Source organism: Ursus arctos, unplaced genomic scaffold, assembly GCF_023065955.2.
Source record: "Ursus arctos isolate Adak ecotype North America unplaced genomic scaffold, UrsArc2.0 scaffold_32, whole genome shotgun sequence".
NCBI classification, from domain to species: Eukaryota; Metazoa; Chordata; class Mammalia; order Carnivora; family Ursidae; genus Ursus; species Ursus arctos.
Window position 1 is genome coordinate 18,827,455 of NW_026623008.1, and position 19,147 is coordinate 18,846,601.

At 47.3% G+C, this 19,147-nt stretch overlaps 1 protein-coding gene across 7 annotated transcripts in view; it reads right to left on the minus strand.

The window, feature by feature from the left end:
- Positions 1 to 19,147, minus strand: part of PAFAH2 (platelet activating factor acetylhydrolase 2) — a 41,345-nt gene that overhangs the window by 12,090 nt on the left and 10,108 nt on the right. For 4 of the 7 annotated variants that reach the window (XR_008956721.1, XR_008956723.1, XR_008956720.1 and 1 more), the window contains 7 exons: positions 16,351 to 16,419; positions 15,838 to 15,973; positions 14,738 to 14,851; positions 11,323 to 11,414; positions 9,341 to 9,511; positions 7,048 to 7,202; positions 962 to 1,206 (listed from right to left, as the gene is read on the minus strand). Coding sequence is in view for 3 of the 7 variants with exons in the window: in XM_026516992.4 (XP_026372777.1) it covers positions 1,112 to 1,206; positions 7,048 to 7,202; positions 9,341 to 9,511; positions 11,323 to 11,414; positions 14,738 to 14,851; positions 15,838 to 15,973; positions 16,351 to 16,419 (832 nt within the window). In the remaining 4 variants the exon portion in view is untranslated. Of the gene's footprint in view, positions 1 to 41; positions 1,207 to 7,047; positions 7,203 to 7,277; positions 7,373 to 9,340; positions 9,512 to 11,322; positions 11,415 to 14,737; positions 14,852 to 15,837; positions 15,974 to 16,350; positions 16,420 to 19,147 lie in introns of those variants that run through there. The other 3 variants (XM_026516992.4, XM_044390553.3, XM_044390554.2) reach the window with 2 other exon arrangements.

A 19,147-nucleotide genomic window follows, 5' to 3' on the forward strand; every position in this document is an offset into this window, starting at 1 on the left:
GGTATAAGTAGTAAGCGAACAAAGAAAGACAGAAGGAAAAGTTACTTCCAGATGGCTCGCCATCTTGCTCTAATGCAGATTAAATAAAGAAAATATTCCAACATATCATTAGGCAAACATGAGTATTAATATCATCCATATTATAAATGGAACAGAATGGAAATTCAGTCTTTTTCTTGACATACATTTGAGGCTAGGGCCTCAGAGCCAGAAAACAGACAATTACAGCACCCTGATTCTGAGCAAGTTGGATGCTCATGGTATCTGAGGTAAGAGGCAAGACCAAAGTGTTCCTAGACATCTCCAGAGGTGGCCTCCTGAACTCTAACCAACCAAACTGCCTCCCTCCTAGGGCAAGGGTCTGTTCAAATGGCCACTTAATGGTTCTCCATCTCCACCAACTTGTGTCGATTCTTGTCAAGATACATTTTTGGCAAACCTCCGTAACAACCAGAGCTTTTGTGATACCACTCTGGACCTCAGTTTCTCTCCCTATGCTGTGAGGACAATGCTTCTGCCCTCCTCCGTGGGCTCACAAGTCTGAGTCCTGACCATGTTCCATGCAACAAGAAAATAAACAGAAAATCTGATGGTGGTCCATATCCTAGAAAGTCACCAGAAGTGCTCAGAACTTACCAAGTAGCTCTGGGGAGGGGGAAGGCTGAGAGGTAGGAAGAGATAGTGCTAAGCTGGGCTAGAGGTCCTGAAGGTGGGCATTTTACACCATCCTTCGGCTTCATTTCTTCCACGGCAGAAGCCACAATGGCGCAAGCGGAGGGAGTAGGCCGCTGGGTTAACACTGTTCAGCTTGGAGCTTGAAGCAACCCCCCGCCCCCCAACTCTATCTCATTGCTTGTACCCCACACCATCAGGGTTTAGTTCCCAGAAAGTCAGTTTGCCAATCCGTAAGTGACCCAAGTCCCAGCATGAGTTTAAGATCAACAAGTTTAGATCAAAGTACCCAGTTATCCAATCAGCAGCATGATTACATCCTCTCAATCTGTGAAGAAGGGTCACATCAACCACTTCTTGATAGGAGGCTACGGGTGTCCCCGGGCAGGCCCCAGATGGGAGCTCGGCTCAGTGACCTTTCACAAATGGCTGGTTGTGCCTACAGGCTGGACAGATGGCGTGGGGCCCCTGGGGTGAGCGATGGTCCGATGCCTTCAATGAGGCTGTCCCACTGGCCATAATCCTCTTTCAGGTCTGAGTGGGGGGGAAAAAAAGCAAAACAGGAAGGTTAGATCAAAGAATAGCTACCATGGATTCTGTGGGTCATCCTGGAGAGGAGCACTGGGGATACTAAAAGGACTGATTATGGTGGTTGTGAGGGTGACAGCAGTATGGTAACTACTATTCATTGAGTGCTTTTATAAATGTGCTTCATAAATGACTTGCTTAACCCATAACAACTCAATAAGGGTAACAGTGACAGAAGGTAGCATTTACTGAAGGGTAATTCATCCTAGAGACTATGCCAAACATGCAGTGTTTCATCTAATTTTCACAATATCCCTATGCGTTAAGTCCTGGATTAGCCCTATTTTACATGTAAATTGAGGAAACTGAGGCTCAGAGAAGCGACCCGATTCACCCAAGGTCATTCCAGTGGAGAAGTAGTAGAGACAAATTCAAAGCTGGGGCAAAAAGGGTGAGAAAACGGAAAGCCTATGTGCAGTCTCGGGGAAGCTGCTGAGCAGGAAGGATGAGATCTTTTGCACATCAGCCGGCAGCTGCGCATTCAGGGCCACCTCAGTAACGGGCAGGAGAGAATGGGACGGCCGCATCATGGGGCAGCATAACACTGGATATGATTCAAGAGAGGGCCCTGGCATCATAGGCCGATGGGTCTAATACATAGCCAGAACAGTCAAAAAGGGTCCAAGGCCTCAGGCTGAGGGAGCAGGGCACAGCTGAACAGGCAAACGGTGCTTTTGTTCAAAACAAACAAGAGCTGGGACAGAAGGCAGGGACCACTCTCCTTCATCTTTGGATCCCCAGTGCCCTGCCAAGAAGCTGGCCTGGAAGAGATCCTCAACAAGTAAGGGGTACATATTCATTAATTCAAAAACTATCGAGCACACCCATGATGGACCAATCTGTTGTTGGTGCTAAAAATACATCCACACACAGTAGAAAGCCTTATCCCCATAGAGCTCATAATCTAATAGGCAGAGATAGCAATACACACAACAAATTATATAGGATGGGAAAAGGGGATAAGTACTATGGGGAAAAAACCGCAGATAAGAGAAGCAGTGGTGGTGCCTGGGAGCCGGGGATGAGGGGAGGAAAGAAAGGTACAGGGTTTTAAAAAGGGGGGTCAGGGGGCACCTGGGTGGCTCGGTTAGAAAAGTATATGACTCCTGATCTCAGGGTCATGAGTTCTAGCCCCACACTGGGTATAGAGATTACTTAAATAAATGAACTTAAGTAAAAATAAAAATAAAAAATAAAAAGGGTGGTCAGGGTGGGCCTCACTGGGGAGATCTGCACAAAGACTTAAAGGAGATGGGAAGAAGCCACGGGACTAAACGCAAGAGTGTCCCAGGCAGAGGGGACAGCAGTGCAAAGGCCCTGAAGTGGTGTGTGCCTGGAGTGCCGGAGGCTCGTGCAGCAACACTTAAGGCGGCTGGGAAGGAGCAGCGGCGGGCGGGGGGGGGGTCAGGAGGGACCGAGGGCTGCATTGTATGGGGCAAGCAGGACACTGGACGTTGGCTTTGACTCGTAGAGAAATGGGGAGCCCCTGGAGGATTCGAAACAGGGGCGTGAGAGATCGGACTTAGTTTCTACCAGGATCACTCTGGCCGCTCGATTAAGAAAAGACCATGTGGGGACACAAGGACAGGGAAGAACGACCTGGACAGGGTGGCAGTCATGGGGGTGAGGACAAGTGACGAGATTCCAGATGTAGTCGGAAGGTAGAGCCAACAGGATCTCTGAGGGACTGGAAAGGGGAGCAGAGACAAGAATGAAGACGTCAGCTTGAGGAACTCGAAATCGGGTCTTGTTGGAGAGGTCTACTGGACGGAGAAACGTTGCATGGTGGGTTATACGTATCTGATGTTCATGGGAGACATCGAACTGGAGACATAAAGTGGGGCATTGTCAGCCTGAGACTTCAAGCCATGAGAGTGGATGGATGACATCAGGGGATATGGACAGAGGTGAAGTTCAAGCCCTGAGCCCTGGAAGCAGTAAAGTAGACCTAGGAGGAACAGACATCCAGATAGGAGAAAACCCACAGTGGGGTGTCCTGGAAGTGAACACAGGGTTTCACAGAGGAGGGCGTCACCAACTGTCAGAAGCTGCTAAGCGCCCTAGCAGATGAGGAATGAGAACTCTCCCCACCGGACTGAGGGCTGTGAGGCTCACCGGCCACGCTGACGAAAGCAGTTCTCACAGGGAACTGGGATGCAAACGCCTGACCGGAGTGGGTTTAAGAGAGAATGCAAAGAGAAGAACCAGAGAGAGTAAAGAAGGACATTCTTTTGATTTTGCTCTTGGGAGGAACAGGGAAATGGGGTGGTAACTGGAGGGGAAAGTGGGGTCAAGTGGGTATCTTTTAAGAGAAATTTCAGGGTGAGGGGCGCCTGGGTGGCTCAGTCAGTTAAGCATCTGTCTTCGGCTCAGGTCATGATCCTGGGGTCCTGGGATTAAGTCCCACATTGCGCTCCCTGCTCGGCAGGGAGCCTGCTTCTCTCTCTTCCTCTGCCTGGCCCCCAGCTTGTGCTGCCTCTCTCTCTCTCTTTCTCGCTCACTCCCTCTCTCAAATAAATAAATAAAATAAAATAAAATAAAATAAAAAGAAATTTCAGGGTAAAACGAACCAAGTAGAGAGGGGCAAACTAATGATCAAAGATAAGAGGAAAACCTGCTGGCACAATCACCTTGAGCCCACGGAAGAGGAGGGAACCTGGTGTGCGGGTGGAGGGGTTGGCCTTAGTTAGACAACTGACTGGGAGCTAGTAACCAGACTCGGAGCTGAGTGTCTGCACACAGGTGGGTAGAGAGGCGCTGGGATTTCGAGGAAGCACTGACTACTTCCATTTTCTCAGTGAGGTGGGAGGTGAAGTTAATCAGCGGAGAGACAGGGGAGGGGAGAGTGTCAGACGTCTGCAGAAAAAGGAGAAGGGAGAATGGAAAAGTGGAGGTAGAAGCTGCCTGTAGCTCATAGGAAAGAAGCACAATCTTCTTAACAGAAGAGAAGGAAATCCCGGGGTCAGTGGCAGATGCTCTCCCAGGGGTACTTTTAGGAGCGGGAAGAGGTAAAGCTCACTACAACCCATTTTGGTTTCCCATGTGACAATGTACCATGTGGCCACCAAAATGCTTTTCTCCCTTTGCAAAGCTAATTGCCCCAAGTGGAGAGTCTTTGCCTTTTCAGACTCTGTCTCATCTCTTCTCACCTGGTTACACCAGAGCCTCCAACTGGGGCCCTCAGCCTCTCAGACAGGCCCATCGCCCGTCCTCCATGATGCAGCCGGACCGCTGCACCGGACCACCAATTCACTATGCTGAACGCCAGATACACTAAACACAGCTTCTCCAAACTGACCGCACAAGCCTCTGTGCCTTCTGTTTAGAAGACCCTTGCCCCTTCCTTGGTGAACCAGACTCATCTGTTAAGGTTAAGGACAAGCATCACTTTGTCTAAGGGGCCTCCTTTCCTGGCTGTCCTTTCCCTTCCGTCAGCTAGGGCCTTCTCTCTGTGTCTCCTCAAGACTGAGTCCATACCTTAGTCATCAGAGTTGCTGGCACGACAGTGCATCAACTCAGTATGTGGGCTTTGGAATCAGACAATTTAGGCTGCATTCTGGCCTTGCCACTTAATAACCAGATAACCTCGAACAAATTACTTCAATCTCCTAAGCTTCGTATCTTCATCTATAAAATGGAGTTAATAACAAAAGTACTTACTGGAGAGGGTCATCTTTGGGATTACATGTGATAGTGAATCTAAAGTACTCAGTGTAAGGCCTGGCATAGAGCAAGTTCTCGATAATCCCCCTACAATCTAAGACTGTCCTCCGTCCCGTCTCCTCTTGTGCTGGTCTTCGGTAATGAGCATCTTAGCTCAACAGACATTGCTCCTAAAGGCAGCCCAATCATGCCATGGTGGGCTCCCTGTCACCTTTTGCTCTTTACCTAATGACATGATGCTAACAATTACCAGGGAAAGCAGGCCGAAGACCATGTAGTCAGTCCCCATCTAAGTCTAGAGTCATGGATCCATTCCTCTCCTACGAGGTGACAGGGTGATGCTCTAAAGTCGCCATTAACCCTAAAGTCTAAACCCAGGTTGGCATAATGGCTCACAAGGAGCAAGTTGAAATGAACAGGTATGTAGATCTGTAACTTCAGGTTAAGAGAGTCGATACATTCATAATAGAACAAATATGCTTTAAAAGCAAACTGAATCCACACCAAATCTGTTAGGCAACTGTTGGAACTGTTAATGCACTCAGGCCATGCAACTAGATGTCCAGTGTCCAGGGCACAGAGGGGACCATCCCGCTGGGTACGTACCACACCCAGCATGTCACGTTCAAGTCAGGGCACCACACATTAAAAGGCACCCTGACAAACAGTGAGTCCAAAGGGGATAATAAATGGCAATGTGGGGAGCCACACAGGGACAGGTGGCGGTACCACAGACATTCAGCTTACCGAACAGAAAACGCAGAGCAGACGCCACGGGGGACTTTGAGTATCTAAAGAGCTGCCATGTGCAAGGGGTCTGAGGCTTCTCTGCGTTGCCCCTGAGGGGACGACCAGGGCAAGTGGAGAGGACTCAGAAAGGATCAGACCTTGGTCTTGGGCCAGAGTGAGGTGACCCTGGAAACTCAGGCAGGCCTGGCTCCCAAAGCAAACTGTACTGTGCACGAGACTGATGAGGGGTCAGTCTGTGCCTCAATGGTAGCCGGATTCCATTCTGGCTGGATCAGAAATGGATATCCGGTCAAGAGAGCTCCGAGCCTAAGTGGGGCAGTGGCCTACAACGTGCTGCTAGGTAAAGGTGAGCTGGGAGAATCAAGCTGTCTCTCTTGGGAATCTGGTCAAAGAAATCCTAGAAAATGCGGCAGTGAGCAGTGGGAGCCACGGAGGAAAGGATGCCACAAGGTAGGAGACCAAGCCATGAGTGGTTCGAGCCAACCGAAGCTATGAGGAGCCAGTAACGACGAGTAAGTCGATGCTACCGGGAAGAGAAAAACCAGAGTAGAAAAGGAGAAAAATACAGACCAGAGGCAAGAGAAACAGAGATTTCATGAGAGGAAGAGACAGAGAGACTGAGCCCATGAGAGAGACCAGAGAGAGAGGTCAGTCCCGTAAGCGACCTTGGTTCCCGTAATTTTTCACTTCTCACGTGGCAGGTGTACTTTCATGAACAAACTCTCCTTTTCTTCTCGAGGTAAATGAGTGAATCTCTAGTCCTTGTAACCAAAACGAGCCTAACTAGAATACCGCTCATAAAATAGAGAGGTGGAGAGGGCTGACCCTCGTAGCAGTGCACTCTCCATGCTGCCTGACTGTGTGGCTGAAGAAGGAAGAGAAGAGCTCCTCTGGGTGGGAAGCTAGACCAAACACCTCTACAGGCCTTGCCATTTAGCTGGTCTGTGATGTATGACACTTGTCATAAGGCTTTTCCATGCTTCGTTTTGTTTAAAGCACTTCTACAAATTTAGCCCATTTATCATCATAACCTCCCGTGCAGTACAGATGAGGTGAGTGAGAATGAGTCAGGACACAGGTCATGGAGGAGAGAGAGAGGTGAAAGTTCCATTTACAGTGAGTAAACGAAGGCCAGAAGTTAAATGACTAGGCCAAGGTCATTCCGGTAGTAAGAGACAGAGTCAGGCTCTCCAAACTTACAGCTAAGTGTATATAGCTGTAACTTTCTATAACTCCATGCAACTTTCTCTTTCACTCAGGTTTTCCTTCTGCCATAAATCTTCCTGACCTGGGACATGTCAGGACAGGCCACTGGGCAGGGAAATCTTAGGGGAACCCCCACCCCCCGCCCACGAACCCCAGTCCTCTCCTTACCTAGGTGCTTCTGCAGGAAGGCCAACATGGCCCTCACCATAATCTCTTGACCTTCATACGGGTCCAAGCTCCCACGGGTTTGAGTGGAGAAGAATTTACCAATCCAGCTGCCAGCCACAAAAGCAAAGTCAGTTTGACTCCGATGAACAGAACCACTAGAGGAAAAGAGAAATGAGTAACTGGTAGGGGTCTGGAGGTGAGGGCACGCAAATATTTGCTAAGCAACCTACCATGTGCAAGGGGCTATACATGCATTATCTCACTGAATTTTCATCACAATCTTGGAAGGAAGCATTTTCCTTTCGACGGAATCAGAGGAAATGATCTGCCAAGGTCACAGAGCCAGGAAGGGACAAAGTTAGGACTTGAAAACAGGTGTGCCTGGCTTCAAAGCTGCCTTAACCCCTAGATCACACCGTCTGACAGTGCTGGGAAAGGGTGTGTTCGCTGGAGTGCGCAGGCACAGGGCGGGGAGGCGAGGCCTGCCCTACCTGCCATTCCACTGGGATTATAAACTATCACACCGTGGCTTTTCCCCGGTGACTTCTGAACAGTCACAAAACCTATCAGCTCCTTCTTTGTCAGAACTATGCCACAAAGTAAACAGGAAAAGGAATCACCTGCCTTCATTGAAGTCATCAGAAAAGTAAGGGCAAACGCCTCGAAACGAGGGTTTCTGGATTAGAATTTAAGTTCTTTGCTATCAAACACGTTCAATACAAAAGTGAAATTCTCACTAGGTTCATTTTGGGCTATGACTCACAACTAAATATTTACTAGTCAATTAAATGAGGGAAGAAAATCTAAACGCTAAACTTTGGTTGACATCACGCAGAAAACCTGACTTTTTAAAAATGTGGTGCTTATGGCACGAGAAAGTGTAAAGAATAGGGGCGCCTGGGTGGCACAGCGGTTAAGCGTCTGCCTTCAGCTCAGGGCATGATCCCGGCGATCTGGGATCTAGCCCCACATCAGGCTCTTCTGCTATGAGCCTGCTTCTTCCTCTCCCACTCCCCCTGCTTGTGTTCCCTCTCTCGCTGGCTGTCTCTATCTCTGTCGAATAAATAAATAAAATCTTTAAAAAAAAAAAAAAGTGTAAAGAATAATATAATGGATACTTGAGTATCCAGCACTTGGTTTAAGAATACAATGCCAGTAATGAAATCACCCTTGGGTTCCCCTTCCCAACTGCTCTCACCTCCCTTCCCTCCAGAGGTCACCATTATCCTCAATCTGACTGGTGTGGGGGAAAGTGTCAAGCAGTCCCCGGCTGCCAAGAGCTCAAAAGGAAAGGGGAGGGCTGGCCCTAAGGAAGACAGCCTAGCCAAGGGGAGCAAGGGAAGAAGTACTGCCTACGGGACTCCCAGCATTCCAGCACTTTGGATTTAGCACTTCAACTACCCGAGTGATTCCAGAAGCCCGTGACATGCAGTTACTTGTTGTTTTGCTGAAATAGGACCGGGAATCCTTGAGGCATGTGTGGTCAGGTTCTGCTAGGCTCACGTGCAGGGCGGAAGCAAGTTGGAGACTTGTCAGGGAGCCTTCAGCCCTGCACTTGAACTCTGTGCCACTTCCGATCTACGGTACGCATCTGAAGGTCACTCAAAATTTTCTTTCTGTGATAAGTGTTTCCTGAGAGAAAACCATCTGATAGTGCTACCAATGGAGTGAAGAGAATATGGTTTCTCTCGGGCAGAACAGAGATGGTTTATGGAAGATATCTGAATTGAGGCATTCAAGGTCTCCATAAGTCTATCCTGTTGTGAATGTCAAGGGTCTATTGTACAACTCACAATCCCGCAGTACCCTTTTTCCAGAAAGCAACAGGTAGGGGCGCCTGGGTGGCACAGCGGTTAAAGCGTCTGCCTTCGGCTCAGGGCGTGATCCCGGTGTTCTGGGATCGAGCCCCACATCAGGCTCCTCCGCTAGGAGCCTGCTTCTTCCTCTCCCACTCCCCCTGCTTGTGTTCCCTCTCTCGCTGGCTGTCTCTATCTCTGTCAAATAAATAAATAAAATATTAAAAAAAAAAAAAAAAAAAAAAAAGAAAGCAACAGGTAAATCCTGTCATCAAGTCATATAAACTAGTAAAGGAATTGCTGTAGGTGGAGCTAAGTGGAGGAGGACAGATATGAAATCCTAAAGAAATTAAGACTTTGCACTTCAGGAAGTATTTAAGTATTGTATTAATGGGTAGAGCTTATGGATAATTTAGAAGAAATTAAGAGAGAGTCAGCATGAGCAGCAAACGGAGAGGACACTGGGGGTCATGGTCATGAGCCTGGGGCTTACTCACAGGACAGTTATGATCCTGGACTGTTCATGCTGAGCACATATCTTCTTCATCAAGTTGACACTCTCCATTGTCTGGAATTTCTCAGCATTGATAAAGAACACGGGGCCTTGGGCTTTGGGGTAAAAGTCATGTTCCAGAGGAAACATCCAAGCATCCAGAGCCACAGCACACCTGTGACAAGACCAGACATTTGGAACTGCCATGCAGAAACCCAGGCAAGAATAGTTAGGCAAGCGGGGAGAGGCAGGGTTCTTCCCTTCAGTGGGACAAAGGCTCAGAAAGCCAGGAAGAAGGTACAAGGGCCCAGACTCTTTAGTTAGGATCTTGGCTAGAAATCACTTTAACCTGTCACCAAAGATCCTTCTAGATTTTATTTGTTTGTTTATATTTATTTATTGTAAAGTAGGCTCCATGCCCAACATGGGGCTCGAACTCACAACCCTGAGATCAAGAGTTGGATGTTCTACTGAATGAGCCAGCCAGGCGCCCCAGATCCTTCTAGATTTTAAACTCCCTGACAGCAAGGATCGGACCTTTTCCTGGGTCTACTCTCAGGCAGCTGACCTGAGTTACTCAGAAGGCACTTCATTCATTCAACATTCATTGAGTACCTACTATGTGCTTAGCCCTGTGCTGTGGGTACAGAGATAAATGACACAGTTCTTGCTCTTCAGGGGCTCCCAGTCTAGAAGGGGAGATAGAACAGACAGGGTAACAAAATAGAGCTCAGTGCCCTGACTGCACAAGGAGCTACGTGAGCCCACAGTGTGCGTGGCACAGGAGGTCAGGAAAGGCCTCCTTGGTGCCATAATTCAAACATACGGCCAGTGTGTCGAGCAGTAATCTGTTACCTGGGGCAGACCTAAGGCCCCAAGATTAGCTCCTCTCCCCTACCCAGAGTTCCTCCAGTCTTCTCCACGTCAATAAAGGACAATCATCTCCCACTTAAATTCTAAAACATATCCTGACTCAATTCGTATCTCTCCATCCTGCCACCTCCATCCTAATGCAAATCCATCACCTCTGACCTTGACTCTGAAATGGGCTTCCTCTAACTAGCCTCCTGGTTTTCAGTCTTGTCCTGCTATGGTCCAATCTTCATACAGTAGCCAGAGGGACCTTCTATTTTTTTATTTTTAATTTTTTTTTTTAAGTAGGCTCCATGCCTAGCATGGAGCCCAACGCAGGGCTAGAACTCACAACGCTGAGATCAAGACTTGGGCTGAGATCAAGCCAAACACTTACTCCACTGAGCCACCCAAATGTCCCTTTGAGGGATATTGTAAAGTGTAAATAAGATTTTTCTCGGGGTCTCTGGCTGGCTCAGTCAGAAGAGGATGCAACTCTTGATCTCAGGGTCGTGAGTTTGAGCCCCATACTGGGTGTAACGATTAGTTAAATGAATAAACAAAAACTTCAAAAAAAAAAAAAGATTTTTCTCTGCTTAAAACCCTTAATGGTTTCCCATCATACTTGGAATAAAACTGAACTCTCTTACTCTGGCCAAAAGGCCGTGTGATCTAGCCCGTTTATGTCTCTGATCACATCTTGAACCACTTCCCCCTCACTCACTGTGCCTTTCCCACAATGACACGGCAAGCTTCTTTCTACCTCAGGGCCTTTGCATTAGCTGTACCCTCTGCCTAGAATGATCCCTCCCCTGGACCTTCATATGGTTGTCTTCTTTATAAGACTTGGCTTATGTCACTTTCTCAAAGAAGCCTCCAATTACTCTGGTGTTATCAGCCTGGTTTATTTTCTTCACTGCACCTGAGTGCTGGGGATCTGGCTGTTAGCTTGTTTACTCGTCTCTCTCCTCCCACAATAACATAATTCCATGAAATCAGAGACCTTGTTTTCTTGTTCGTCACTGAATCCCCAGCCCCCAAACCAGTGCCGAGCACGTAACACTTGCGTGACAAAGACTTGCTGAATGAGTAAACGGTGCGCGGAGCTCACAGAAGCATCGCTGGGACACTCACCGAAACTGGGTCTCCTTGGCCAAAGCCAAGACAGCTGTGGCCCCGCCAAATGAATGTCCCATCACAGCCACACGGCTCATGTTGATGCTGCCCTGAGGAAAGCGGAGAACTGAACCAAATCAGAAATGCGGGGCTGCTTTTTCAGGAATGCTTCAGAGGCAAGAGGCAAAGAGCGACACATGGATGCAGAAGCACCATACGGGGCGGGGGTGGGGAGGGTGAGCTCCCACCTGCACCGTAAGAACCCCTTGCTCACCAGAGAGCAGCCAGTCCGGCAATCCCGAGGCTGAACAACTTTCTGTAGTCAGGATTCTGAAACCTGTGTTCTTCATTTCTGTTTTTGTAATCATACCACCTGTAATACTTGGGACTAGGGGAGACATCCAAATATACACGAATAAACGACGGGGCCTAAATGATGTGATTCCACACAAATCCATCGTGTAAGAGCACGTTAGGAACGAGAACGGTCTCCAACCCCTAGATCCCTGCCTTACAGCCGGTCCAAAGGGTGACGCAGGCGCCAAGTCGAGAACAGAACGGAAAGCTCCTGCGGCCTGTCCACTTCCCCCTGAAGCAAGGCCTGCTCGTGCAGAAACAAACTCAGCTTCTACTTCCTCTGGTTATCTGTCCTGACTTTGATCCCGCAGAGTGAGTCTGCTTGCTCTTCCAGGCTCCGCAAGTATCTATTTCTAGTTGTCCCCAGAAGCCTTCAGGGCACGATTATATAAAAAGCCACCATAGCCGCCTGCCGAGGGGCTCAGGGAAATCTCTGTAGCCTTTGCCGCCCAGCCTCTGCCCTGAACCTGTGCTCTCCTCTGTTCTCCCGAGTTTCCACCCTGAGGCCCTGTACCTAAATTCTCCCCCTATGCTTAGTACCTTCAGACCAACAACTTGGTTGATGGCCACTTCAGTTTTTTTTTTATAGGTTAATATATTTATATATGCCGAGAATCAGAAGCATATAGCAAAGTCACCCACGTACCACATTCCCTTTCCATACAGCTGCCCAACGCCTACCCCCAACACCTTCTTCAGTGTCTTCGGAGAGCTTACTAATGCACACACAGGTAAATGTGAATCTATACTTCCCCTCTTTTTACACAAAACTCACCTTTGTGCATAATAATGTTAGTTACATAAAGACCTTCCTTATCTTTTTATAGCTACATCTGGTTTCCCCATGGCGTAGAAGGCTGGCTGATCACCAATCTGTCTCTCTTCTTCCTGGACAAACAGCTAAACTCTGTTTCCCAGCAGATGGATGTGGCCTTGGGACTGAGTTCTAGCCAAAAGAAGGAGCATGAAAGCGGTATCTCCACTTCTAGGCCTGGCCCATAAAAAGTGTTTCGTACAAACCTCCACGCCCTTCCCCAACTCCTGGCTTAATGCACACAGTGGAGTTGGGTTTCACAATTAGAAGAGGGTAGAGCTATAAGCTGAAAGGAGCCTGAATTCCTGAGTCACCCCTTGCAAGAGGAGCACCCATTTGCAACTTTGCATGGGAGGGAAGGAAATTTCTATTGTTAAACTACTGAGATCTAGGACCTAGGAGTTACAGCAATTAGCATTACCAAAACTGATACATCCATTGTCCCATAATCTATTAACCCGCTTCCCTTCCTGGAGAACACTTAGGATACTACCAGTCTCTTGCTGTTACAAACAACGGTGGAAAGAATAAACCAGGTTGCACGTGCAGATATCTACAGAATTCCAGAACTGGATATTGAAATGAGTATACACATTTGTACTGTTGATAGCTATTGCTAAACTGCCCTGCGTGGGGCAATCTGTACTCTCATGGGCAACACAGCAGACTATCTACTTCCCCACAGCTTTGCCAACAAGAATGAGTAACCAATTTTCAGAGCTTAATTTGCTAGGTGGAAATGTTCTTAGCTGTTTTTATTCTGTATTTCTCCAAATCATAATAATCCAACTCAACTCTAGCCTGCCCAATGCCTGTCTCAGGCTCACGGGCACGCAGCCCTGCCCTTCAGCGCCTGGGACCCTGCTTGTCTGCTGGGGGCTGGTGGCACATATCACATCGCTGGAAAAGGGCTTCAGATGTCTGCCCTCCCAGCTGGCCCTCCAGGCAGATGCTGTGCCCTGGATGGCCTTGACTCGACCACAGCCTTTAAAAGGCATTTTCTAACAAGGCTTTGGGGCACACAGCATAGGCTTTGGGATCAAAAAGCCCCCGTTTGAAGTCTAACTCTACCACTTACTTGGCTGTGTAACCTTGGGTAGATACTTAGCCTCTTTGATCCTTGGTTTCTTTCTATGGAAAGAGCTAATAATGCTGCGTAAGTTTGTGTGAGGGGCTCTTATCATAGTAAGTACTCATACAGCAATAACTGTTATTTTATGTATATTTATATAGATATATGTATGGATATACATATGTACACAAACACATACGCTTTTCTCATTCATGTGATGCAATATTACATGGCTATTAAAAATCATGCCATAGAAAAATATTAACTGGTATAAGAAGACATTCAGACTATTATGCTAAGTGAAAAAAAGGGCCACAAAACATCTTGTATAAAATGATAACATTATTGTTTTTAAAAACGTATACATATGTGTTACATGTTTTAAAGGAACTGGAAAGGCGAATGTCAACACGTAAAAACATGTTTTTCTTCATGCTTTTGTGTGATTTCTTGGTTCTCTAAATAGAGACTGAGCTACATTTGAAATTAGGTGGGAAAGATGGGGGGCTTGGGAATGTATTTTCATAGGTACCAAATTCCACAGCTGGGGCAGTTTCTATCCTCCTGGGCGGATTTTTGGGATTCCCGCAGAGGAAGGAATTAGTCTGCTGGAGACACACGTTGTTTGTTGCTGAACAGACCTTCCTTTGGGGAACGAACCATTTTCCCTTTACCCGTGTGGCCCTGTAGGGATGCCAGTCCTGGCGCTCAGGTTCCCCTGACCCAGAAGTGGGTGTGTAACTTAGGCCAATCAGAATACCCTGTCCCTCTGGTACAGTGACTGGTCCGGAAGGGACATGTAACCCAAGCAGGGCCACAGCCTTCCGAGAATAGTGGAAGCCAAGAGCATCTCTTTTCCTTTTAAATTTGGAGCTGCACTGAAATACAGGCTTGGGCTGCCAGCAACCATCTTTCCTGCCTAATGGAGAGAGTACGGTGAGAATGAAGCCCACACACACAGAGTGGAACTGAGCCAGGAGAAGGAAGACAGTGCCAGAGCTCTGATGAGAATGTCTGAGACCCTGGATCTCACTATGCTGGCCTAAGGCCAGCCTGCCTTTGGTCTTCCTAACTTACTGAACCAATAAATTCTCTTTTGATTTAAGCAGATGAGTTAGGTTTCTGTTATTTGTAACCCCAAAAGTCCTGATGAATACATGTGCTCCAGGTCATACCAATTGCTGCCATACCTTCAAGGTCATCAGATCCAACCCATCGGGCAAGATGTTGGGGACGATCTGCCCAGCAGTGACCTCTTGCAGGATCCTCAACACCCGTGTACACTCGCTTACCCTCTGATGCACCTGCAACAGAGACCGTCGTGGTGGGAGCTGGGATATGGCACAACCGTCCAGCAAGAACCTCACTCTCCAAGAGAGCCAAGGGAGGATGCAGGGAGAGTGTGCCCACCTAGATCTCGGCAAGCACTGGGGGCTCCACATCCTGAGAAAGGCTTGGCAACCTCCTAGCAGCTCACCTAAGTGCCACCTAACAGTCCACTGGAGTCAGCACTGCTATTCGGACTCTATGCTATTCGGACTCTATGCTATTCGGACTCCCCATGGGGGCTTCAGGAAGACCCAATAAGACAACATATATGAAAGCACCTTGAACACAAAAGAAGTAAGAGTGTTTTTTTTAATCAACCCAGTACTGGATTCTACTTGCCTATATAGCATACATCTATTGTTTTTGTCTGCCGAGCACTTACCTGCCCCCATTTCTCCCATTACCCCTGACTTTTGAGGACTGTGACACCCCTCAAATCCACCAACGTATTTCTGACGAAAATTTCCCACCTGGGTACTTCTTCCGGGCCTAGGAGCCTCCCTCCAGGATTTTTCATAGTGCAGCCTGAGGCAGGTGGGAGGACTGGGGGACCACCCTCCCCCAACAGCCCTATTCTCTCAGATCATGAGGCCAAACATATGCTAACTCAATCCATCTAACCTTGTAAGGTAAGCCAGTTGGCAGATAAGACCAACCAGCAGAGGAGACAGAGAGAAAAAAACGTCCTGATGGTATTTGAGTCTGGCTCCTGTGGTCCTGCCCTTCTTACACTCAGCCTGTTTAAGCCAGTCAATTCTCCGTTTTGCCTACCAAGATTAAATTGAGTTTCTGTCACCTGCAATTGTTAAGAGTCTTGATTACTACCCCATTTCTCTGCCGTGGCAAGTTCAGACCCCCTATGAGTAAGGTTTCAGGACAGAAGGTTGATTCAAAGTCTTCTCACTGACTGTAGTATCAGGAGGACAGGTTTAACCCTCCTCGCCAACTGGCACAAGCCTACCTGGCAATTCCGGACATAGAATTCCTTCTCCCCTTCTTCAATCTGACGGTGAGGGATCCATTCTTCCTCCAGCGGCTCATGGGTCAGCTGGCTCTCCCCCTGCTTGCAGAAACAGGTGGCCGCGGCTGACCCGTCCCTGAAATACACACGTCGCCAGAGAAACTAGAGGATACCCTTGAGCTTATTTCTCCCCTTTACCAAAGCCCCCATTCCCGCCAAGACACTCTGGATCATCTTTTGGCTAGCAGGGAGAAAGATCTGGGGGCATGCACAGGAGAGCAGAAAAAACACGGATTTTGAAGACTGACTTGGGTTTGAACCCCCACTCAGCTGTGTCACTTCCAGCAAGTGAACCTTTGAACTTCGGTTTCCTTGCCTTGAAAATGAGTAGAATACCTGCCTTGCATGGTCATTGTGAAGATGAGAAATAATGTATCGATAAGGACTCGCCTATATCCTAGCCCACGGGCAGCAGCCAATCCAAGAGAGTTCGTTTTGGCCGTCACCACTCACCTGTGTTCTGGGACAGCCACCACAAAGCCATGGGAGGCCAGCTCCATGCAGAAGGCTGAATACAGCGTCCTAGAGATGCAGGAAGGAACAGAGAGAAGTGGTCAAAAGAATTGGCCCCCTGCAGCTCCCATTCCAACCATGCTCTGCTAGTGACCATCTCAAAAGACTGAATGGAGGAAGTTTCATCTGTAGCAGCCCTCCCTCCTCAAGGTGCTTTCTCTGGTCAGCAGACCACTCGTCTCACCAAGGCTCCAAGAAGCATGTGTAAATCCATTCATGGTGTTTTCAACCCCACATGAACCTTGACTCATCTCCTCCACCCACCCCCAATACAGTCTGGATACTTTAACGATTGCATTTTTATTGTCTATATATTATTATACGTCTCCCAAATTAGTTGGTCAGATCCTTGGAGACAGGCACTCTGGCTATTTCTGTAATATGCAAATATGCACCTGTGATTTAGCATGTGAATTTGTCTGTCCTCCAACTTCCCAGAAAAAAAGGAATATGGCAGACACTGTTAAGTGCCTAAACACTTATTTTTTCCCTCTTCCTTAGTAGCAGAGTCTGATTTTCACCTGAAGATACAGGCATCAATTATGAATTTCCCAGCCTCCCCTGCTGCCAGGTTTATCTAGGTGATTAGGTTCCAGCCCAGCAATAAAAATAGAATGCTGCCCTCATTAGTAATTAAAATTCTCTAGTAGATACATTTTTCAAAATAAAAAAAAAAGTGGAATTAATTTTAATAATATATTTTATTTAACTCAATAGAGCCAAAACATTATCATTTTAACATATAATTAAAATGTCTGAATTAGGGGCGCCTGGCTGGCTCAGTCGATAGAACATCTGACTCTTGCTCTCGGGGTCATGAGTTTGAGACTGACACTGAGTATAGAGATTACTTTAAAAAAAAGAATGCTGAATTAACGAAATATTAAGTTCTTTTTTGTCCATATGAAGTCTTTGAAATCCAGTGTATATCTTATACTTCAGCCCATCTCAGTTTAGACTAGCCGTATATTTGTAATTTCAATAGCCACATGTGGCTAGAAGCTACTATAATGGACAGAGCAGCTCTAGTCATTGGAACATAAGCAATTGTGTTGTACAGAACTTTCAGGGGGGGAAAAAAAGGTTTCAGGAGAGTTCTCCCTTCCTATTGCCTGGATGGTGGATGTAATGGCAGGAGCTAAAGCAGCCCCCCGAGGTCATTAGATTACCTTAGAAATGGAAGCCACACGTGGCAGAGCAAAATGATAAAAGAAGTCTGGTTCTCTGGTAACCTCGTGGAAGTACCTTATCATCTCTGTCTACCACTAGCGTTCTTTTATCTGAGTAAGAAATAAATTTTATATTGCTTAGGCCACTACTGTTTGGGGTTTTTCTGTTAATACAACTTGCCTGGATCCTAACTGATTCAGGAAGGACAGACATTATTTCCTTTCACCTTCTCGCACTTCTCCGAGGGAGGCAGTGAACTGGGAGTAAGAACCAGAGAGATCTCTGATCCCTTCCCAGGTCAGACTGCGTAATCTTGGGCAAGTCTGTCTTTCAGAACCTGTTTGGTCATCTGTAAAATACACACCCCCACCACCTACCTCACAGGACTGTGTGGAAACCAAAGGAACAACTGCACATTGCAAGCAGGGAACACTTAAATGCACATACTCCTCCCTGGGGTGGGAACCCATAGGTCTGGAAGGATTTCAGATGCTGAATTAACCACATACGCAACAAAGAGGCAACCACGTCCCTTTCCCTCCCTGTTCTTCAGCTTGGAATTTCTTTCTGGTGAGCAGAGTATTTATAACTGGCTTACCCAGGTCAACTGAGGTGTGAAGTCTCAATACAGATTCTTAGACCAAAAGACCGCTCTCCAAAGTCATGTGTTCACCTGCTTTCTGTACAAAATACCTGTAAGCTTAGGAGAGAATGTTTCTTACTTCTTTTTCCTGCTAGACTACAGTCCTTCTGAAGGCAGGGACTCTTATCTTATTCGCTACTGAGGACACAACCCCAGCACAGGCCCCAGCATATGGCAGGTACTAAATTTACTGAATAAGAGAGCAATACTGAACACCATCTCCTTGCCTTGCTGGCCTCATCTCTGCATTTACTCTCCTGCCAAGGGCTACAGTTTTGTGAGTCCATGTTTGGGCTCCCCCAGTGGATGCAATTCCTTGATTTTCTCCACAGGACTCACCTTCTTCTCATGCCACGGGGCTGGCACAGGACAGGTGCTCAACAGGTATTTGCTAAAGGAATGAGAACCTAGCAAAACATAGCCCTTGTATTCACTTAACAAATATTCACTGGGAAACTACTACTTTCCAGGTATTGTCCTAGGCACTGAAAGAGATAGAAGACAGATATGGTCTCTGCCTTCATGGAGCTTAGAATCCAGGAGGAAAGACAGACCTTAAAGAGTAATCACAAATGTAATTAATTCACTACAATTATATTAAGTACTGGAAAGTACAGGTTATTTTATGAAAGCATATTACTGGGAAACTTAAACTAATATAATACAGGGGTCAGGATGGGGGTCCCTAAGAAAGTCACATCCAAACTAAGACCTTGAGGGTAATTTGGAATCAGCCAGGCAAAGATGAAGGGGTGGAGGGCAGGGGAAGAAGACAGGAGCAGAAGAGCAAATATTCCAGGCAAAGCACAGCACAGATAAAAACTCTGAGGCAGAAAATAAAATAGTGCCTTTATGGAAGTGAAAGAAGGTCAGTTTGTCTAGAGAGCTGGAGTGGTGCAAGTAGTAAGAAACAAGGCTGGAGAC